Here is a 22,984-nt window from a genome sequence, read left to right as displayed (position 1 = left end):
ACTCAATCATGGGGAAGAGAAGAGAAGAGAAGAGAAGAGAAGAGAAGAGAAGAGAAGAGAAGAGAAGAGAAGAGAAGAGAAGAGAAGAGAAGAGAAGAGAAGAGAAGAACCAAATCGAACCCAATCTGTTTTGTATTTAAACTGTTGAAATGGTTTAATTGAATCCTGACAGCTATCACTGACTTCAACTGTTATGTCAAAATTAATTCTGCACAACGTGTGCCGGCAACCACCACGAGAAAATTAGACATAATAAATCACTCTTGTTACTGTAAATATATTGAATTGAGAAACTGTGTTAATGTGGAGATCAATTTGAGTGCAGCCTGTTTGTAACAATTTAAGCTGTCAGCAAACTGAACACAGGAGTGGAAACAAAACGCGTCTTCATCTTTAAGAGAAGCGAACGTTTCCATTTGGGACAATAATCCAAAGGCCATTTCTATATCAGGAAAAAAATGCACACGGTTAGGATAGTTTTGCTTAATAGTTTTGCATTACATTGGCAGTTAGTGTACAACTGTATTGGCTTATACATTTGCAAATATGGCAAAAATGCAGTTACTTACTTCCATTACTGTCACATTTAATAGTAAACTTTATTATTTGATTATACAATTGCCTTCCTTTGTACAGTAGTTGTTAAAACGTCCTCATATTTTGCATGAAATGGGGATTTATGATGCCTGTTTTCAAATATTGATGTCAGCATTTGTCTGGAAAGTCAAGTATGAGGCAGGCTGCACTACAAACCCATAAAGCAACAGAGCAATAAAGTAATGATACATCTTCATGACAAGAACTACGCTGCACAATTTCATTGATAGCTGTAAAGTCTTATCGTATTATTTGGACATGTTCATGTTATTACAAAGATGACTTTGTATATTGAAATACCTTTGGCAAAAACATCATCATACTGGGTTACTGTCATATCAGCATGTCTCTCTGCAATCTTATTCATGATCTTTGCAAGTTCAAAAATGTCATTGTATCAGTTGAAGCAATGTGAAGCTCAATATTTTACTCCTCTAAGACTTTCATTAAACACCAAATGCATGTCTACGTTTGAAGAACACTTTAAATTGCTCTACAAGCTTAACAGAAAGCTTTAAAGCAAATATGAGAAAATGACCAGGAGGACATAGAATGAAATCTGTCTGATCTGTATCTTTGTTTATACAAAGATAACAAACGGAACTGTGACGTATCTTGCAACATCCCAAGTGTTACCTAAGCCATGTCAGCTCTGGTAACAGCACAGACGATCAGTCAGGGAGAGACAGAAGGAGAGGAAGGAATGCACAATCTCCTCTTCCACTTAAAAAAAACCCAACTATGCTATCTCTGCATCTGTTTGGAGAGAGTTGGCTCTTTAGCCTGAGGGCGACACTGACAAAGTTCATCTGAAGTTACAGGGCGTTATCTATCCATCAAATTACATCTACAACAATCCCAGCACCTTGACATGTTTCCTCTCACCTAACCTGCCTGCAGTCACCAAGCTGCCATAGTTATCACATCCAACTGTCCACTGTGAACACAACAAACATGATTTACTCCCCTCATACTGCATATTCATAAGCAGACGGATCATTTCTGAAGACAAAGCTTGCAATTTAATCTGAATGACTATTATCAATATTGAATTTGTCCAATCCATTTCTCTTATTAAACACATTTTGCTACTTCATTAGTATTGCAATGCCATATATGATGTATTTGTATACATTTTAAAGATTCCATATGGTATTGCTTGGTGATTAACTGCAATATAAAATGTCACAACACATTTCACTTTGACTTTATTGAAAACATATTAAGATTATGGCTATAACAAATGTATGATATGTATCACCCAGCATTTTATAATGTTGCTGAATTATTACCATTTCCCCATTGCAATATTTGACAGCCTGCTACCAGTAATATTCCAAGAAGACGCACAATAAAGTAAACGAAAAGCCTGAAACTGTAGATGGGGACATATTACTGCTCAAGTATTTCTTCTCAGTTAAAGTTAATTCCCTGACTGGGAATCGAACCCAAACCGAACTGAATCCTGACCACTAGACCACCAGGGAATATAATAAGTCATATCAATTAATAAATTATCCATGATGAATGTGATTTAGTAATGTGTAACATGGTGAGAGAGAGAGAGAGAGAGAGAGAGAGAGAGAGAGAGAGAGAGAGAGAGAGAGAGAGAGAGAGAGAGAGAGAGAGAGAGAGAACAACAGTGCCATCTGTTGACTGTAAACTAGTACAAGTGAAACATTAACTTGCAAGACATTGTTTCCATCTCAACACCTCTTATTCTGTTTGCGCAAACTTCACAGAAAACTTCCAGTTTAAACTAAAGCCTAGTTTTAACTCAAAACAGGAAACTCTTTATAGACACAGATTAATGCCACGACAAGCGATTCCGTCGTTACCTTTTTCCTGACCGGGAATCGAAACAGGGGTGAAAGCGCACAACTACAAGGCTCTAAGCCACTAGATGGCGCTGTTAAATCAGAGAGACGTTATATTTGAAGACTGTACGCTCTTTCGACAGTGGTGGTGATGATCGCCTGAGCTAAACACTGCGTACCATTGAAGGCGAGTCTTGATAATGACATACAAACGTTTATATTCCTTAAATACGGTCTTCATACATTTAATTGGAATCTTGTGTAGCTTTTTATAATAACGAAACATTTTAACCCAGCCGTTGTTTTATTGTCAGGCATTTCTCGAAACACCTATAGGGGTCCTAACTTGGGTCCTTCGTCAACGTGGGAGAAGCGAAAATGTGAAGTTGTTATGATCTCGTGAGGCCGTGTTGTGACTGGGAAATAAGCGCGTTAAAGACATTGTTGTGTATTCTTGGCTAAAGTTGAGTTTGTCTTACCATGATGCCAGGAGAGAGTCAGTCCAAAACGGTTCCAATCGCGGCGGACGCCACGGTTGGAACCTGCCAAAACTGCTCTGTTTTGCACCAGGTATGTCAATTCAACTACTTTAAGCGACTAGTGAGTGCATGTATTGTTAATTCCTTTTTGGGGTAACCACGTGGACCAGTTTTGTTTATTTCCCTGTTCACGTTTGTCTTTCAGAGCCTTACTGATTATGTGGCGTCCTTTCTGGCATTAAAACAGAAGATCACGGATTCAGAGTAAGTGTTGAATACAAAATACATCCTGCTCGTCCATATTTGACTCAGCAGCACTCACAACAACGTTTTAGGACGACTGTTTTGTTCGTCTGTTATATCCGTGAGGTCTCCACATTTATTTTCCGTAAAGTTAAGCTTATGTAAGCAAATATCAGATGAGGCAATGTTTCCCCCTTTAGACTCAATTTGGCATGTAAATTATGTTATTGTGTTAAAATGCCATCTAGTTACATCTGATGGGTCATTACTTGGGTACAGCTGTGTGTTTGAAAGCCTATCAACACTGTTCAGGTCCAGATTATTGTTGTTGAAAATCATTATTTCCATGTCACATGTAAAGTGTTTGACACCTACAATATTTGTTTACAATGTGTTTCCTGCAGAGAAGCGATCAGGCTCCAACAGCAGCTAGAAGAACTGCAGATGAGATTGTTATCGCTGGAGAAAAAGAATGCAGATTATGAGTTGGTGCAAGCAGAACTGGAAGAGAAAAAGGTTTGTCATTCAGCTACAGAGGCCGTATTTGGAATGTTGACATGTCCTTTTCTTCTGCTGTCGTGCTAATAATCATTCTGTGTGTGTGTTGTAACAGTGTGTGATAAGGGGTTTTGAAAAGATGTCTGAAGAGATGGAAGAACTGAAGGAGGAGTACAGCAAGACAGTCGCACAGTAAGCAACAGCAGCAGTCTGAGTCAGGATAATCCACAGTAACATGTGAAGTGTGTAATTTCAATATTCAATTTTAATTTTTTTTTCAGGAATAAGATGCTTGAAGACAATCTAAAGGATGTGAAAGGTGTGTATTTCCATTTGTAACTTTAACCAGCTCAGAATGAATGTACACAAAACACGTGTAAGATCTTTTTTTAATCTTCTGTACCTCTGATTTTTGTTTGTTTGCTGAATTGCCTTTTAAACATGTAGAAGTGACAGAAACGCAGACCCTTAAAAATGTGCACCTGAAGATGGAGAAGGCAGCAGTAGAAAATGAGTTGTTAAAAACACAGGTAAGCAAAAGTCTTCTTTGGGTGTTTTTGCTTAAATCAGCAAAGTTCGGCTTGGAGTTTCACATCGTTCTAATGCTCACAAAATAATCTTTGTAACGTCTTCTTCTCTCCTCTTCAGGCATCTTTGAAGGCTTCTCAGGCACAAGCAGATCGAGTTGATGAATTGATAGAGGAGAATACCAAAACAACAAGCATGTAAGAGCTGCATACCATGTGACAGGGTTGTTTTTCAATTTATGCTTAAAATTTATGGTTGTTCTTTTTTTTATCACCAGAAAGAACAGCCTTGAAAATCAAGTGAAACAGCTTGAAGGTTGGTATTGAACTATTTGTCAAAACATTTCCATAAGAATGCAAAGATGGCTCAGTTATTCTTAATGTGCTTCTTTGCAGAATCGGTTTGTAAGCAGAATCATGAAATGGCCCAAATGACGCGACAGAAGACCCTGCTAGAGAGAAGCATGCATGACGTCCAGGTGCAGTGACCCTTTATAAAGAATTACAAAATATGACACTGTGCCTTTGGTTTGACAAAGAAACAAGTCTCTTTTCTATATTATGTAATTGTAGACGTGGCGATGGGACATCACTGCTTCAAATGTTAACTCTGAATATAAAACCTGATAAAGTGAAAGGATTGAAATGACACCTCTTCAATTGCAGGTCAGGCTGATGGCGATGGAGAGAGAGAGGAATAAAGGTAAGACGAGTGTGAAATAGTATTAACAAATACAATATCACATTTAACACGCGCTAACTTTGGTGGGATGGATTTTGGATTTGTGAATATCATTTATATATCATTGTATTTGTTGTTTTGTTGTATCATGTTGCTCGTCCGTACTGTAAATTATGAAAATGCATATTTTCCACCACGGCAGCATCTTCTTCTAACTCGCTCTGATTTTTGACAGAATACAAGAGCGCATCGACTCAAGCCAGTGTGCCTGAGCCGCCTAAAGTAGACAAAGGTATGCTGTTGTCTTTGTTCATATTTTTTTGTGGTATCTGTTACGTGAATTGGATGAGTTATTCGCTTACGTTACCTCAAAGAAACATTGTTTGATTTTGTTCCGTGTGAATGTTTCACAGAAAAGGTCCGGATGCTGTTGGAGAATTTGTGGGCATGTGTAGAACAGCAGCAGCAGCCAACAAACAAGCTGCACCTGCACGGTGAGTTATAAATTAACCCATTCCGTTCTGTTGCTGCCCTCTATTGCATATTTGTGACATTACAACCTGACAACATTTAAAAAAAAAAAGGAAATCTTCCATTGATTCTCCTCTTCCAATTTCAGAGTCCAGTACCAAGCAAGTTCACTCTTCCCCAGAAAACAGACTGCACTCTAACCTAGGTGAATTGGACACGTTCCAGTCTCCTACTCACAGGGTCCATGAAGCCCAGCGTCACTCCATACCATCTAAAACCACGTGCAACTATGTGGAGAAAGTCATCAAGCATCAAGAAACTCTGAAAAACACAAATGGAAAGAGGCAAACAAGAAAGGCCAAGGAACAGAAAGTGAAGTGCGTATCTCCTGACTTGGACAGCCGTGGCCTTAATATTGAAGAGATCTTCGACCTATTTAAACCAATGCCTCCCTGCATATCCCCTCTGCCACGTTGGGTAAGAATAAAGTTATATCTTTTCAATATTTTCTCTGTGGCAGCCTTCCATGATTCGTGCCAGTTGCCAGGTTGTTAACCCATTTATGTATATAATGTGTTTGCACAATCAATAATCAAGCACTGTTAGCTTCCCTTCTATTCCTAATTCAGGCACCATGGTGGTCAAGACAAGATCAGAACTGACGTGTATTTTCTCATTTCTTTTAGGACAAAGGTTTTAACTCTCTGAAGACGAAGGATGGAGAAATGGGAAACCATTCTAAGCCCGGTGACGACTGTGTTCAACAAGAGGAATCTTTACTTGGCACAACTTCAGCGTCAAGCCATTCTCCAGAATGTTCTGTCCTATTGACGGAGGAACCAGTAGACCTGCCAATGGACACAACAGAGGAAATGGAACATGTGTGGAGGGAAAATAACATTGCACAGAACGATGCAAGCGACAACAACACAGACAAAAGACACAGCACCAAAATTCAAGAGGACATGCAGACTGACCTCTTGCCTGGAGCTGGCCAGTTATCATCATCATCACCATTATCTTCTGCATCAATAGTCCTGGATGAAATACCCTTGTTAAGTACTGAAAATAATGAACCAGTCTTCAGTGTAAATCCTAGTTGTAGTCGGACCGGTAGCATCCCTGAAGCCCATTGTAACACTCAGAATCCGCAACAAGTATCAGTGGAACTTTTTGGAGAGGAGGCAGACGATCAGTTTGAGTGTACTACAAAGACAAATGTAGTAGCAAATGCTGGTGAGGACACTGGCACTGAAGTAATCCCTCCAAGAGATGGAGATTCTCTCGAAAGAAGTGAGTCCCCTCCCGTCTCTCTAGCTGCTTCAGACGTGCAGTCAGAACCTTCTTCAATACCCACGTGCTCTCTGCAAAGCAGTGAGGTTCCGAACACTAATAACGGGAGAGAAATCGAGGAAACATATCAGGATTCTAGCAGTTTAGGTCTGGACCATCAAAATGTTGCAGTATCCGAGGACAACAGTGGGTCTCAAAGTGAGGATGATGCACGGTTGTCACATATTGCTGAAAGCGGCATCAGTAATGTTCCCAGTGACAAACCTCAAGCAAGAAGTGAAAATGATGTATCCAGCAAACAACTGGGGGAGACGATTGCAGATGAACCACAAACTGGAACATCTGAAGTGTCGGCTTCATCCCCAAAGACAAACGGTGCTACGACCCCTGGAATTGCATCACCACTTAAGTCTCCACCTTTGATAATAGCAGATGTAGACGATCCCCTTGCCGACCAGGAGTCTGGTAATAAAAGCAATGAAACGTCATCCACAAACGATGTGTCCACTGGAACTCTGAACAGTCAGATAGTAGCTGAGGGTAGTAATGGTACTTCTCATTTTGACACAGAACAGACGGTAGATATTGAACCTATGCAGAAACGTACACATCTTTTGTGCAAACAGTTGGTGTCTTCCTGTCAGTTGGCTACTGTGAAACAACGGTCTTCCAAACCTCAGACTCACACAGAAAGAGGGAATGCCAATGTTAACGGCAAATGCCCTTCAGTAAACACAGATCTGCAGCCTGTGTCCAATTTAGTGGAAAAAGATGTCATAGAAAAAGCCACAGTCAAAGATTTGCCTCAGGAAAGAATAGTGTCAAGTGAGAAAGAAGTAAACAAATCTCGTGTAACACCCACTGACGCTTATACTACCTCATTAGGTCAGAGTGGGGCTGCCACAAATGGACAAAATGACAGTGAGAAGTTATGTATGGTAGTTCCTAAAAAGCTGAGCGTGGGTATAACCAGAGAAGCAGAAACAACAGCTCAACCACTTGACTCCATGCGTGACGTTCAGTCTGAAATGGGCCCTCCACTTCCATCTCTCCTAACCCCTCTGAGCTTAACGCCAACAAAGAAGGTCAAGCCCATTAATCCAACGCACGCTATCGAGAAACTCACCTTTCCCTCACCCCTGGATTCATTGGCGTCTCCTACCACTCCTGTTAAGATGACATCCAATGCTCAGCAGCTGACTTCCACGTCTCTCCACAGCCCAGTCCCTTCAAATGGTGTCCCCTCTTCGCCACTCCAGTTTGGCTCTGCCACCCCAAAACATGCCGTGCCGGTCCCAGGTCGCCTGCCCTTTGCGGCTATGAACTCTTCCCCTTCTTCCTCTAATCCATCTCAGGAAAACTCCATGAGGATTCTTGACACCATGTATCCAGAACTCTCTGCCCGCGCCCGAACTCTAAGCATTCTCAGAGGGAACGTCGGTCTTAGCATTTGTTCCTCAGAAAATGGAACCCCACCGACAGCGGACAGTCAGATGTCTGGATTTAAAACAATCAACTCTGCGGCAACGGCTTTTACTAAGACCGAGCTGAGAGGTGAGAAAAGACCTGCCGTCCGTTTGCCCCAGCCTAAAAACAACAAATTTCCAAAGCTCGAGACCTCATTTGTTATCAGCAAGCCAGCGTTGTCATCTTCCACATCCAGTGTGGATGATGACGCCTCACCACAGGCTTTAAAGCTTAAAGATCACACAAATGAGGTGACCTCTCAATCCACAGAAGGCGGGAAACCTGCAAAGCAAACTGGGATCGTTAACGCATTGGAGAAAATTGAAAAACAGTGCTTTGATCTTTTGCCTGTGATCAAGAGCCACCTGTATGTAGGGAACCTGCCCAAAAAGCCGGTCCTCAGAGACGAAGAGAAGGAGGTGATCTCTGAGTGCTGTCAAAATAGCCTGGTTAGTATGCAGATTTATTGTTTTCATGTGCTGTGTGTAGTTTTTAGTCAGTGTGCTGATCTGGAAGGAAAATGTATTTTCATTCTGCGAGGGATTGTCGTTCTGATTTTGAGGATTTGGTGCATCAAAAATGACAGAAAATCAAGTATCATATACTTTATGACAGAATTTATCTTGAAGTAGACTAGTATGTGTATGTCTACTAGTATGAGTATGATCCTAACTGTTAGCAATGCAATTTTTTTAGGTACAAAATATATTCTGATTGAAGCGATTAGAATTTGGTGCTTTGTTTTTGTTTTCAACAGTAGTCACCAAAATATCTTCATTACCACAAAAAACTGAAAGGTCATGTATAGTGTACAGGTTGGGAAGATCTGGGAATAAGATTTAGATGCATGAAAGAAAAAATATTGTATTGCAATTGTGAAAATCATATGTTGCATGACTTTTCTTCAGTTCACGGCAGATGACATGAGTTCAGCCATCCTAAAGAAGCTGACGACAGAGAAAAGCCTGATCAGTGAGAACCACATGCAGGCCCTCTGTAGGGTGTACACAGGGATCTGCCGACAGAGCAGAGACTGGGAGAAGGCTCACATCCTGGCCTACAGCATTCTGACAGAAGGTTAGTATTGAATTTAGTATAGTGCTTAATGCAGTGCTGTTATATTTGTCTAATTTTGAAATATTGTTTCTATTACGGCTCAGTGATGTCAATGATTTGCTTACATACATGGTGTTTTCTGCCTTTTAAGTAGGTTAGTAGATTCATCGCATTCAGTTGTGCAAATGAAGAGAATTCAAGATTTTATGTGTCAAAATCCTGAAACGTTCCTCCTACCTTGCAGATTTCCTGGATCCTGCAAAGCTGATTTTGTTTATAGTGGCAACATGGCCCGCTGTCCTGTCGCACAGTAGTTCTCTGTGCCAAGCGATACATACCGTCACCAGACTGAAGGCATCAGAAGAGGTCCTCAGCTGCCTTTCAGCATACCTTGGCTGGGAGAAGGTAAAGTGTATATTTGTAGAAAGGATTGTATTTTTTTTGTCTTGGCCTATATTTTATATTAACAATGTACGTGGCTGACACTTGCATTACATTTTAAAGAAAGAAATTAGAGTGCATACTCCGGCCAAGGCCCAACAGTCCACTAATTACGTCCCTCAGCGATCAAATTTAACGGGTTATTGGCGGATATAAAGGTAAAAGTGGTGATTACAGCACCACCATAAATTTACCTACATTTAATGGGTTCCTTCATGGATTATCACCAACCTGCCCACCAAGTTTTATTAAAAGCACTTTATCACTTTTCTTGTAATCCATCTGATAAACCGAGACGGCAAACCAACCCTGTCATGATTGAGATAATAAGTGCTTTGTTGTGTAAAATGTGTTAATTAAGTCATCTTATCACCATTGCCTCTTGTTCTTCTCTCCCGTCTTTACACTCTGCAGACCCCTCCCCTTGACAGTGACCAGTTGATATCGAGAACACTATCTGAGATCGAGTCCGGGTCAAGCCTGTCATTCACAACACACAGTCACTATGGATACGATCTGGACACCGAGACTTGGAAACATATCTTTACACTATACCTCCTTTGTACCAATACAAAGTGGCTGTGGACCTATGAACATTTATTGGGGTATGACTCTTCTATGGTGGTATAGTTCTCTCTCAAACTTCTGTTTCGTGCGTGCCTTTATTCAGTGATGTCAAGGTTTCTACTGGACACAAATAATCATGTCTTTCTTTTCTTCATTCCCTCCTCCAGTGTGTACATCATTTCCTTTGTTCGTAGTAAACTGACTTGTGCATTGTTCTTGTTCACAGTAAAGTGTTGTGGCCATTGATGAACACCTGGGTGCAGCAACCAAGAACCCAGCAAGCACCCATCTCTGATGCGACAGTCGCCACTGTCATCAGACTCATAGGTCAGCTGTTTTATGAAGTACTTTGACGCATAACTGACATGATGTGACTTAGTACTGTCTTAAAGACGGTAGAGTATTTCAACTGTGTCTTTGAATGTGTTTTTAATAGGACGCCTTGGTTGCATTGGAATCAAGGAGAGGAACGTCTCATCTGTTGTCACAATTGCCAGCATCATCAACATGTTCGGTAGGCACGGACAGGCTGAAGGTATGACACCATTCTAAATTCAAGATTATGCTGTTTTTTTGTCACTGATTCACAGCCTCTCGTGTTTGCTGGGCACTCAACCTTGTTTCCTCAAGACGCTTCAATGATAAGGATTATTGCAACACAAATCTCTTGCTGTGCATCTCCACACCGATTGAGACCTTTTGATATTTTTCTCTGTCCAGGTGTGCCATGGGAGATCCAGTTAGCTGCTGTCTATTGCATTTACGATCTGTCGCCCTGCAACCCTAGAAAAGCCCTGGATGCCCTCGCAGGCTGGAGGGCAGAAACAACTCAGAGCATCCCCCCTGCTGTCACCAGTTGCATTAACCAATTATCCTTCATGTGCAGACAGGAAAAGCGATGAGAGAACACATACACATGGCCATCTCACTGTGTACCTATTTTGATGACAGATTGGACACCAAAATACCTGTAAAGATCACTTAAGGATGCATGCATGTAAATACTCTTATTAATACAGGATGTCTTCAGACTCATAAGATGCCTCATAAGAAATCATAAGAAGATCTAAATTATAAAATGATCGTCATCAGCATATTTGGTGTAGGATATAACGACAGTACACAATTGATTTAACATTTGATTGTTTTATTTGTACACATTATGAGAAGTGAAAGACTTTATGTCACGTAAACGCTTCCTCAAGGGTAATTTCTGTATCATTTATGATTGTGCTCTGAAATTTTATTCTTATAGCCATTTAAATGGTATTTTGAAACTTTTAACCACTGGAACCTTTCAACATCCTGTAATACGTGCACTGAAGCAATCCTGTGCCTTTTTGCTGTGCTCAGGTAATGCTCTGAAATTATGTCTATGTTGTCATGTATATGTTGATTCTGATTTAGCTGTGCTGTAAATGCTCCTTACTCAAGTGTCTGTAAATATGAAGTGTAAAATTTTGTATTGATTGAATAAGAATAAGTTTGCTTTAAGGTATATATGTTGTACAGTTTCAGAGGTTATTTACGTTTTTCACATTAAAAATGTCAACATTGAAGTACATTTTATGTGTTTTCTTCTGAAGTCTCTCCTCTTTCCTACAGGGATTTTGAAATAAAACGTGCATCCTGTTTATGTAAGATGCCTCATTTTAATCATAGATGATCATAAGGATAAGAATGCTATGAAGGTGGAATCAAGGCGCTTCACGTTTTCTAACCTTGGATTCCCATAACGTAGCTTTCATTAAAATCTTAGTATTATGATGTGGAAAGTTCATAACCGCTCTTTGTATTTGCCACCATATTGATATTCACATGAAATGTTGCATTTAAAAGCAGTGATTTCATGCAATCATTACTATAGTGTCCTGCACGCTGTGATATATGTCAGCGGAATAACTATACGCTAATCATTCCGGTCACTCTTTCAAAATAATAGTCATTGGTTTACTGTGTGGTAGGCATCAACGCCCCTAAAATGATTGATTGGACACTTTTTGATAAATTGTCAACAACAAAAATGGGGAAATACTGTTTAGTATGTGGCCGGCTAGGTAACACAGGAATACGTTTCAGAAATAAACTGCAGCATATACCAATTCAAATGAGTCACGCATTGATCCAACTAAACGTTTTAATTCCTTTTGTACATATAAGTTAAACAACCACAGACTTGAGTATTTATGAATGAATTTTGAATTAATCTTCGTCTTCGCATGTTGGGAAAATATTTTACAAAAGGCAAAGAACGTCTCACTTCCGTTGATTTGGGCCAAATGTTCGTATCTTGACGCAGCCGTTGGTTAAAGGGGGTGTGTCCAAACATTTAAATCCTGTGCTGCTAGCTGCGCCATCTTGGCTGGGTTGCACGGGCAGTGGAGTTGAACAAGCCGCTTGATAAACCAAACCAATCAGTGGACATGAAGCATCTCGAGGATAACTATTAAACCAGGGCGGTAGGATTAATTTGTTCCCACGAGTGCTACGGGTCACCTTCGCATAATTTCTCGCCATTACGCCGTGGAGAGGTTCTCCGTAAACTCGACTTCAATGGATCTCAGGACCGCTTGGATTCAGCCGGAGCAGAATGGACCTGCCAATTCCCTGTGGATGCACATTTGGGGAACAAACTCCGGCATCGACAACCACTTTCACCAACGTAACTTCTCCGCGCCGAGTGCAAACTCGCCTTACTCAAATGGCGAGTATTGTAAAAATGTGGCACCGCCGTCGGAGATAGTGTTTGGGAAACTGTCGAAGCGAGACGGCGGCGGAGAGAGGGGAAGTGTCCGGAGGAAAGGCTCGTTATCGCCGTCCTCCTCTTCTCTGGACTCGGAGGCCGAGAGCTCCTCGCCCTCCGGCTCCTCGTTGCAAATCGACAACCTGAACGTCGCAGAGGAGGCGAGTCGGTTTTTACACTACGGCGAGCACGAGTTTAACGGCAATAATCACCGACAGCAATACCTCCCTCTGGCTTTTCACGGCGTTCAGCAATATTGTCGCAGCAGCAGCAGCATGCAACAATCTAGCGGCCACACCCCCGCGGGACCGAAGAACCAGCACGGGAACAAGCAGCACCAGTATCCGGCGCACTCGTCCGGCCGCAGCAGGAGGCACCTCAACCGGGCCAACTCTTTCCACGGCACCAACCCTCTCCCGTCCAATGGCTGCAATGGCAACTACCTGGACTCCTCATGTAGCCTGTGGAAATCCCGGCGCTACAGCCCGGGTGTCAACGGGTAGGTTTATGATAGAAGAGGTGCAGATGTACATTAAATGAATGCATGGAACGGGTTTCAAAGTGAGGGCCCGGGACCTCATGGTGTCTTGATTTTATTTAGGGGGGGGGGGCAAAGGGCACATTTGGAATATATGGTAATGCCATGTCCTCATGCTACACTGCAGTCTAGATGGATGTCACCTGTTTCTATATAGAAAACGTATATACGTTTACCCTATTAAATTGATTTTACAATCTTTTTTTTTTTTTTTTTGAAAGTCACCAAATGCGTGTCTGCTGTATCTGGAGTCATGCATATTTGTTTTAATTATTCCCACTTTATCTGACTTAATTTCCCACAGCTGTTTCCAGGAAATCAAATATAACGTTTTTGATTTTCACAAGTCTGGTTTACCTCATTCTCCATATTCCTTTTAAACTTGTGTTAATCCCCCTTTCCTTACAGTCTCCATGAAGAAATAGTTGACTTCTTCAACTTCATGTCACCGCGGCCAGAAGAGGAGGCGATGAGAAGAGATGTAGTGAACAGAGTAGAGGGTGTCATCAAGGACCTGTGGCCTACAGCTCGGGTGAGTGTGTGTGTGTGTGTGTGTGTGTGTGTGTGTGTGTGTGTGTGTGTGTGTGTGTGTGTGTGTGTGTGTGTGTGTGTGTGTGTGTGTGTGTGTGTGTGTGTGTGTGTGTGTGTGTGTGTGTGTGTGTGTGTGTGTGTGTGTGTGTGTGTGTGTGTGTGTGTGTGTGTGTGTGTGTGTGTGTGTGTGAAGGTTAACCAACCAGTGTGACTATGCTGAAGCTCGCCGATCTAACTTTAGCTTTGGTTTAAAGTCTTAGGTTAATCTAGTCTCCCGCTTCATGACGACTTGACTTGACTCGACTCATCACCCAAGTTCTAAGGTAGCATTAAAGGTTCCCACAGACGCACGTTCATGTTACAACTTTGCAAAGCTGGAGCCAATGAGCCAATGCTTCCAGTTGTCGATATCCTGGTGTCTGTATCAAGAGTAGCAGATCTATCTGGACCATGTGCCTGTTTTAAGCACACCGAAATAAAAGCTTTGTGATGAGAGTATTCTGATTTACTCTCCGGTTTGGCCAGAATGTTCTTGGCTCAGTCGCTGAAACGTTCACTCCTTATGGGCTCAAGTGCACCAAGTCTGGACTGTCACATTCCTTTTCTCAGGGTTTAGGGTATTGATTCCCATTTTGATTCACACACTTTAAAATGCATGTTTAAGATGGGCCGAAGTTAATGAAACTGAATCAAAATGTACTGATTTATATTCTCATGTAACCCTGCCTTTTTTAAATGCGACATTTTTATTAAGCATGTTGACTTGAGTTTATTGCTGTGTAAATGACTTTGCAAAGTTGTTTTATGGGCCCTGTAACTCAATTTTATGATCTCAGACAGTGTTTTAGCCAGTGCTTCTAAAGGATCACCCGGCCTCCAGGCACTGCTCGGCTATGGTTTTGTCACTCATCAACCCCGTTTGTGCTACGAGACCAAACACAGTTAGGCAAATGTAAATCTTTATTCATGTCCCTTGCATTCCTCCAGAAACATTTGTGAATTACTTCCCGTCGGATATCGCCAACGGAATGTTGGTACTATAATTTGTATAACGGTTTAGACCAACTCTGGCCTCGGTCTGTCCTCAAGGGCCTCACTGTGAAGTTTGATTTTCTGTTCTAATTCCTTTCTCTAAACACCACTTAGAGCTGCTCCCAGCTGGGCAGATTGAAGCGTTGGAGTTTTGTTGTGGGCTCTTATCCCTGACTAGAGAATACAAGTCTTCCAAGGGATTCATCCTCGTTTGTCTTTGCACTCTCGCAGGTGGAGATATTTGGCAGCTTCAGCACAGGTCTCTATCTCCCAACAAGGTAAGAGGAGGTTTTTGCACAGCCTCACCTTAACACACGTTTCTGTCCTACCTGATCAATCTAGCAGCCATTTAATACTCATTCATCCAAGCTTGAGTCTGTGGCCAACATAGTATGAATGAAAGGCTTTGCTTTATCAAAAAGAAGGCTCATTTGTAAATTGATCAAGATCAGCACCATATTAAGTTGAAAGTTGTGACTGGTCATTTGTTTTTTTTAAGTGAACCTGGAAGGCAAGTAACGCAGACAATTAAATCAGTCCAAGGTAGATTATTTGTTATACATCAGTTCGACTACGCTGTTTCAGCTTCTCCTTTTCCCGTTGTTGAAAGCCTAGACTGGGCCAAATGCCTTAACCAGCATCCTTTCCGGTGTGACCACGCATTCATACAACGCAGCGTCGAACACATATAACGTACATCCTTCAAAAATAATATTGGGTCAAGATTCCTCTTTCCCTGAAATGACGTTACAAAGCTGTCTCGTCACCAGAGCTCCTCGTCGAAGAATTCCAAAATTTTAAAAGCCTGAAAGTTGGAATGGCGGCTCACTCGAGCATATAGGTCAAGCTCAAGTTTGTTTAATGGTAAATGATTTGCCGTCTTCACTGTTATAAATTGGGTCAGCAGATTTCCTCACTTTCTTTCCCCGCCTCATGCCCCTTCGTTGCGTGTTGGTCCTTTCCTTGGAAACATACTGTATGTCCATGTGTTTGTTTATACTGCGAGCTCCATTGGTGTGAAACAGGTGGTGCCGTTTCCTCAGCATTCTTAACAATGAGGGCTATCTGCTTCCTTTTCTCCTCCTCAGGTCGCCACAGAGTAAATCATGCAATCAGTGCGCCGTTGAAGTGTTGCATTGGCTATGAATGAGCTAGAGGCTCAACATACTAACGGTTGCTAAAACTTAGTCCGATCAGCCGTTTTGCAAAATGTACTCGCCGGTTGGTTTACTAAGAATTCAGGGTTATGTTCAAGGTTTGTTAACCATCTTAATGGAACACAGCCCTGGCCTTGATTCCATGTGAAGTCATTTTCAGAAACGGCAGCTGTTCATGAAAAGATGCCATTAGATTTGTGTGTGTGTGTGTGTGTGTCTACTGAACAAACATATCTACACCTTGCTATTTTGAGTAATAAAGAAATACCTCACATATTTCTAATGCCCCTGAGCAAGGCACCGAACCCTCAATTGCTCCCCCCTCTGCGTAGGGTGGTAATGTAATGTAAGTCGCTTTGGATAAAAGCGTCTGCCAAATGCTTGTAATGTAATGTAATTTCTCTCTTAGCCATTGGCTAGCATTTCTCAAGCTAATCCCTCTCCTGCACAGGTGTGGCATATCAAGAAGCTGATTAGAAGCCGTGATCCCTACACAGGTGTTCCTTAGGATGGGGACTATAAAAGGTCACCCTGAATGTGAAGGTGGTGCCAGCGTACAATTGGCATTTGTTCAGTGTCTGTAGTTGTGGAATTTAGAGTGAGTCCTTCCTGAAAATGAGCGGTGACGTTTTCTAGGGCACAGCCGAATAACCCAATTGTGTTTGTTCACAGTGACATTGACCTTGTGGTGTTTGGAAAGTGGGACCGCCCCCCACTGCAGGAACTGGAACAGGCACTGAGGAAACACAACGTGGCGGGCCCATACCCCATCAAAGTCCTGGACAAAGCTACAGTCAGTGGCTTTACTTTGATTTTTCTCTTATCTACTTTGGGGACCTAGATATGCAAGTTTGCAACCACTATTGTGATCTATCTGATGTTTTAAGAAACACTAACAAAAATGGTGTAATCAATTGATCCATCTTGTCAAAATCAGTGCTTTTTGTAACTTTTGTATGAATTTTTAAATGATTAGCGAGTGTGCTTTGCTGTACTTAATTCTCTTGAATGTCCTACATCAAGTTAAATGTAGAAAACATTTAAAGACCGTAAGTTGAAGATGAACTTTGTCGTTCCCTCAGGTGCCAATCATCAAGCTGACTGACCAAGAGACGAGAGTGAAAGTGGACATCAGTTTTAATGTGGAGACGGCAGTCAGAGCAGCTCAGCTCATCAAGAGCTACCTCAAGGTAGGCCAATACTTTTTTTTAAGAAAATTGACACCAGTCACATCATTTGGTTGTTTCTTATCTTTTTGGCTCGCTGTCTTGCAGAAGTACACGGTTCTGCCACCCCTGATATTTGTTCTGAAGCAGTTCCTACTTCAAAGGGATTTTAACGAAGTTTTCACTGGAGGCATCAGCTCTTACAGCCTAATACTAATGACCATCAGCTTCCTGCAGGTACACACACACACACACACACACTCACTCACTCACTCACTCACTCACTCACTCACTCACTCACTCACTCACTCACTCACTCACTCACTCACTCTGTTTCCTATGCAAATATTACTATTGTGAATCCATTCAAGAAACATCTCATTGATGATTGAAAGTCACAGCTATGAGGTCCACCATTAGTAGCCTATATGTTTAGATTGGTGCATGTATATTACATAAGTATTTATGAATGGTGACAGTAACTGTTAAACTCCTAATGCATGTGTATACAGTATATACCGTATGTATTAAGTCTGAAGCTTAAATCGTTGAATGTAGTATGAAGCTTGAGTGACTAAAGCATTTTTGCTGAAATCAAATAGTGGTGATGTTTTTGCCCACACTGGGGTTAAATGTATTATCCATTAGCGAAGCCAGCTAATGAGCTCTCTTATCCTGCCCATCAGTTACACCCTCGCATCGACGCGCGGCGCACCAACATTAACCTGGGCATCCTGTTGATTGAGTTCTTTGCACTGTACGGCCGCGACTTCAACTACATGAAGACCGGCATACGGGTGAAGAACGGAGGGGCGTACCTGTCTAAAGAGGAGGTGCTCAAAACCATGGGGCACGGGAACAGACCGTCCATGCTCTGCATAGAAGATCCAGTGCAGCCAGGTACTGCCGTGACATGATGTGTCATTTTGCTTTGAGTGGACGTTTGCCTGTACCAGTAGCAGACCTATTGGATTTGTCTGGCAGTAATGTTTGCACTGCTTGGGTTTCAACACATTTTCTTTACCTTTTGTCATCACAGGGAACGACGTGGGCAGGAGTTCCTATGGCGTCCTGCAGGTCAAGCAGGTGTTTGACTTTGCCTTCATGGTGCTGAGCCATGGTGTGTCTTCTGTCGCAAGAGCATACCCCAACAAAGAGTATGACAGGTTAGTTGGTTGAACTCCAGTCCAACTTGGTCAAACGAGAGAACAGTTGTGCACAGTGCCACACACGGTATCCAGAGATTCCATCTTATGTATGCCAGTTCTGCTGTAGGTGTGTGCTAACATTCAAAAGAGCAGTACAGAAAAATTCCATTTGAAAGTGTTAACCAATCGTTACGTACGGTCTTGGAAGTTTACTCTCTTTCACATTAAAAACTTCAAATGAGAAAATGAATCATTTATCTTGGTTGTTGTGTCGGTGCTTTGAACCCGTCCTGTCTGACCTTTGGACCGCCCCTGTTTGTCTGTGGTGCAGTACTTTAGGACGCATCATCAAGGTCAGCCCAGAGGTGTTGATTTACAGAGACTGGACAATCAAGAAGTGGGGAGCCCAGCAGAATGCCAGACTGGAGCACCATGGTAACGGCGTATGAGACACATTGATCAATATGTCCTTACAACACTTTGCTCAAGTCAGATTCAAAGTTTTTTGTTTTTGTTTCATGCCTACGGTCAGTTATTCGAGTAACTGCCCTTTGACCTGATCTGTTAGCATTTTACTGAATGGCTGAGTTTACCTTTCTGTCAGTTATGAGGTGTATTTTGTTGGAAAGTTACCAAATTACTTTTCCTATGAAAGGGATTTCCCACATACAGGAGACTCACAACATTGTCATAAATACAATTTGTGTTGCCACTCAGTTTTTTTTGTTTAACTATGTATGTGCTTGGTCTTAGATGTAGAGACCTGTGAGCAGGACCTTGCCCGGATGATGCTGGTCTCCGTGGAGGATCAGAGAGATTCCTCCTCTCCACTTAGTGCTGACTCCCCCTCACCTTCTCCTGTCTTCCTCCCCAGTCCTCAGCACCAGTCCTCCTCCTCTTCTTCCTCCTCCTCATCGTCATCCTCCCCCGCGTGTTCACTCTCCTCTCTCTGGAACTGACACAGTAAGGCCCAAGGATCTCACTCAATCCTTTATTGATTTTCAGATATGGAGTTAAGTGATCCACAAATACATCTTGCTTCTGTGCTACTTGGTTAATGTGTGTGATGTTTACTGTGTTTCTCCAGGAGTCCAATTCCCCCCCAAGCAGTAAAGCTCCAGTCCAGCTCCACAGCCTCCCACTGTCTCCAGTCCCTTCAGTAATCCAGATGGCTGCTGACCTGGGGGCCACACACAGAGCTGGCCTCATCCCCACCACACCACAGGTTGGTTTTGTGTTTTCTGCACCTATCACTCAGATACAGTCAGTGAAAAAAAAGTTTATCTAGTCAGACTGTGCAAAATATATTCAAGTACACCATGGCCTGTTTCAACAGGAACGTCTAGCACAGTGTTGCATCATTTTACATAAATGATCATGTACAAAATCTCCCTGACAGAATAGCTAATTAACAACAGAACCTTTGCTGCTCTCTGCAGGTCCAGATGTCCCTCCCAGTAAACTTGGCTATCCCTTCCCTCTACAAATGCCAGTTCCATCATGAAAATCCACCTTCTGTCACTGTTATCCGCCGCCACACGTCGCAACGTGCACAGGTCTCGCAGTCCACAAGCCCTCTGCCCAGCCCGCTTCGCCAACTCCACCACCCTCAGGTAGGTGCGCAGCAGAACCACAACTACACCATCAGACCAAGTCCCCATGGCTCCAAGGAGCTCAATAATTTTGGCCACGGGCACAACCAATGTCAAAACCAAGGAAACTTCAGGCCCCAGCCTCGGCTCGTACCGCAGGATCATAACTCTTCGCCAGCGTTCAGCAACCAGCAGCATCACAACCGTGACACGTGGCGACACAAAAAGAGGGACAGTCTTCCTACTCTCAACCAGAGCAGATAGAAGGTTGAAACTGCATGATCCCGTACTGATGGCCCCATTAGGTGCATCTCAAGTCAGGTTTCAATATAATATCTATACACCGGTTATTTTGGGAGGCTGTTGGTAAACCAGCTTCATCCTGGAAGTCCCAAATCATCAAACATGGCTACCATACAACTCATTGAAACACCAGTCTCCGCAAGCTTTTTGCAAGGCATTAAAGAGTCGCCACTCAACTCCTCGCAGGCTTGTGTCCGACGAGATCTGACCTGACTGTAACTGTGAAAGCTCATTGTCACAGCTGGGATAACGGTGAACAGCCCCATACCAGCTTTAACGCACACCAGCACAGACTTGATTGAGCTTTGAGAAATAACTCTCACCAACGCAACACCCCGGTGGTTTTATAAATGCCGACTGGTCAGCTTAGGAAGCACTGGACTTCCAAACGGCTGGAGAGTCACAAACCAACATCCTGTGCCATATTACTGGACTGGTCTCTCCCGGGCCTTGTTTGACCCTGTGGGGGCTCTCTGGACAGCAGCAGTATTTATTGGAGCTCCCGATCAGGCGTCGGGCTCATTGGGTCTTCACAATGCAATTCCCTCTCGGCCACATGCTTGATGTGGAGCTCTCAGAACTTGGACTGTGTTCTCTGGACTGGATTGAAGCACTACCCTCTTTACCTATGCAGCGGTAACGCTGACCCCATGTTTTTGGTGTGATGGCACAAAACGGACCTTGTCTAAAACTGTGATGACTTGTTTGAATGTACCAAGTGTTTGTTTGTTTGTTTGTTCCTGTGCGTTGAATTATTTGGTCATTATTTTGTGTTCTTGTTGATGTATATTTTCTGGACCGACCACATCAATAGGATGCAGTGTTCTGTGTCACTGAGGATGTTTATTTAGTTCACATTGGCACTATCGATACTATGCTTTGTACTGTAAACATTGCCACCTAATTTTACAGTTTGTTGCATTTTTGTGCAATAATTTTTATTTAATTTATTTCACATTTTATTTTTGGGAGTTATACCCACTTTTTTTTTTTTAGTTCTCGACTACCTTGATCTGTGCAATAGAGAGTTATGTGTGTGTGTGTGTGTGTGTGTGTTTGGTATATGTGTGTATCGTTACAACTCTGTGTGGGAGTGCTTGCGTGTGTCTTTCCAACTGTATGTATGTCTGCATTTGTGTCTTTCCAACTGTGTGTGTGTGTGAGATGTCTGTGTTCGTCTTTTCAACTTGTGTGTACGTCTTTCCAACAGAAGGGGGAGCTATGGTATAGCAATGTTAGAAATGTGCCAAAAAGCCAACATTGATGCCAACATTTTACTCGTGTTTAATTTTCCATCACACTCGGATCACTTGAATTGCCCGTGTAAACGCTTCTCCAGCACTAGTTCTCATTTTTAAACATATCACTTTTCAGCAGCTCGAGGTTCATTTGGGTGTATTTCCTCTTTATAGTAGGCAGAATTGTGGGACGGAGCCTTTTAATGTTTACTCATTGCATTGCAAAAACAATTGGTGCTACTTATTACCAGCAAAAGTGCTTGTTTTATGCCTTATCTCCTTTTTTTGATTCTGTCGAAGCAACAAGTTAACTGCCTTCTGAATCGACCAAATTTGCCCTTTTTCCTGTAGGTAGCCGGAGCTTTCAGTATTGTCTTTTTTGTTTGTTTTGTTTTTCTTTGTGAGCACTGCCAGTTTTACCCAGCTTTTATTTTCATGAGCAGACTCCTGCTACAGTCTGTGATTGATAGAAAAATGTCTCGACTCCCATTTTTTTAAAAGTTTAACGACTGTATGAACAAGTTAGATAAGAGGTCTGCATCATTCCACAGGGTTTTACGTTGTCTCATATTCAAAGTCGGTCTTACTTAGACAAGGTTGCCTAGTTACATAACCTACACAGCAGTCTGTAACACATCCACATTGGCTACGTGTTTGTGTTTCAAAAGTAGAATGTTTTTTTAAGAAACCAAACTTTGGTGACATGACATGGGTTTTTCATGGTTATCTGATTATTATGCCTTGTAACACCGTGTACCAAATTGTCAGACTCTGCATATTGCCGCCACGATCCTTATGTTTTTGTTAGTGTGGCCTGTCATTAAGCTGCCCAGGGGTAAGTGAGCCGTTGTTCCATGTCTTTGCCATAATCCCAAAAAACCCCCAGCTCACATCTGTGTGTGTGTGTGTGTGTTATAAATGATGGGTTGCAATGATGTGTGAGATGTGTAAATGAGTGACATATGGATGTACACCCTGTTTTCTTTCTGGGCACCATTTTTATGTAAGGTTTTCTATTTTTTTTAAATAAACATTTTAAACTGCATTTCTGGGCCTCCGTGTGTTTTAAGATGATTCCCCTGACAGAGGCAGGACAAATGTTACTGACAATTGTTTTACGGAAATTGCCAGATTTTCACTAAATATGTGCACTAGTGTAGCTCACTGAGGACCTAATTGCTGTCACACAAATGCCTGTAGTGCAATTCCCTACCGTCTCTCCTGGGGGCACTAGAGGATCATGGCTGGATGTGAAGGTAATCAGTTTTACACTTCCAGCTGGGTACTGGGTAGTGTTATGGGACAGGATAAGCTGCTTCGACAAAAATCACTCTTCTGAAGGTTAAATCATTGAGCCATAAGTGGCTGGACCCATTCTCATTTTATTCCCATTAAAAG

General features: G+C 42.2%; 2 protein-coding genes across 3 annotated transcripts; both read left to right on the top strand.

The window, feature by feature from the left end:
• Nucleotides 1-2,776: 2,776 nt before the first annotated feature.
• Nucleotides 2,777-11,692, top strand: ice1 (KIAA0947-like (H. sapiens)). Its single transcript, XM_076152713.1, has 20 exons — nt 2,777-2,984; nt 3,099-3,157; nt 3,541-3,652; nt 3,750-3,826; nt 3,916-3,953; nt 4,082-4,164; nt 4,283-4,359; nt 4,440-4,477; nt 4,558-4,640; nt 4,828-4,864; nt 5,079-5,135; nt 5,257-5,337; nt 5,463-5,791; nt 6,001-8,523; nt 8,983-9,151; nt 9,375-9,535; nt 9,986-10,176; nt 10,365-10,465; nt 10,575-10,673; nt 10,859-11,692. The coding sequence occupies exons 1-20, from the start codon at nt 2,895-2,897 to the stop codon at nt 11,038-11,040; spliced, it is 4,587 nt and encodes a 1,528-aa protein (XP_076008828.1). The 5' UTR covers nt 2,777-2,894; the 3' UTR covers nt 11,041-11,692.
• Nucleotides 11,693-12,457: 765 nt separating this feature from the next.
• On the top strand, nt 12,458-22,631 carry LOC143002564 (terminal nucleotidyltransferase 4A-like). 2 transcript variants are annotated; one of them, XM_076152726.1, is made up of 12 exons: nt 12,459-13,380; nt 13,828-13,951; nt 15,214-15,260; nt 16,812-16,932; nt 17,222-17,329; nt 17,414-17,542; nt 17,992-18,205; nt 18,345-18,471; nt 18,785-18,888; nt 19,328-19,416; nt 19,541-19,678; nt 19,893-22,631. In XM_076152726.1, the coding sequence occupies exons 1-12, from the start codon at nt 12,692-12,694 to the stop codon at nt 20,307-20,309; spliced, it is 2,307 nt and encodes a 768-aa protein (XP_076008841.1). In that variant the 5' UTR covers nt 12,459-12,691; the 3' UTR covers nt 20,310-22,631. The 2 variants fall into 2 exon arrangements, with proteins under 2 accessions (XP_076008842.1, XP_076008841.1); XM_076152727.1 differs by lacking the exon at nt 19,893-22,631 and having other exon boundaries at nt 12,458-13,380; nt 19,207-19,416; nt 19,541-19,676.
• Nucleotides 22,632-22,984: the final 353 nt, after the last annotated feature.

This window comes from Genypterus blacodes, unplaced genomic scaffold (assembly GCF_046128005.1).
Source record: "Genypterus blacodes isolate CSIRO-AG114 ecotype Tasmania unplaced genomic scaffold, CSIRO-AGI_Gbla_v1 ptg000057l_1, whole genome shotgun sequence".
Lineage (NCBI taxonomy): Eukaryota > Metazoa > Chordata > Actinopteri > Ophidiiformes > Ophidiidae > Genypterus > Genypterus blacodes.
This window is presented reverse-complemented; position numbering and strand designations above follow the sequence as displayed.

Coding starts and splice junctions, on each gene's coding strand:
- ice1 (XM_076152713.1), top strand. CDS start 2,895: ATGATGCCAGGAGAGAGTCAGTCCAAAACGGTTCCAATCGCGGCGGAC. Junction 3,653..3,749: donor CAGAACTGGAAGAGAAAAAG/GTTTGTCATTCA, acceptor GTGTTGTAACAG/TGTGTGATAAGGGGTTTTGA. Junction 4,865..5,078: donor GGAGAGAGAGAGGAATAAAG/GTAAGACGAGTG, acceptor GATTTTTGACAG/AATACAAGAGCGCATCGACT.
- LOC143002564 (XM_076152726.1), top strand. CDS start 12,692: ATGGATCTCAGGACCGCTTGGATTCAGCCGGAGCAGAATGGACCTGCC. Junction 15,261..16,811: donor GGTCTCTATCTCCCAACAAG/GTAAGAGGAGGT, acceptor GTTTGTTCACAG/TGACATTGACCTTGTGGTGT. Junction 18,889..19,327: donor TGCCAGACTGGAGCACCATG/GTAACGGCGTAT, acceptor CTTCCTCCCCAG/TCCTCAGCACCAGTCCTCCT.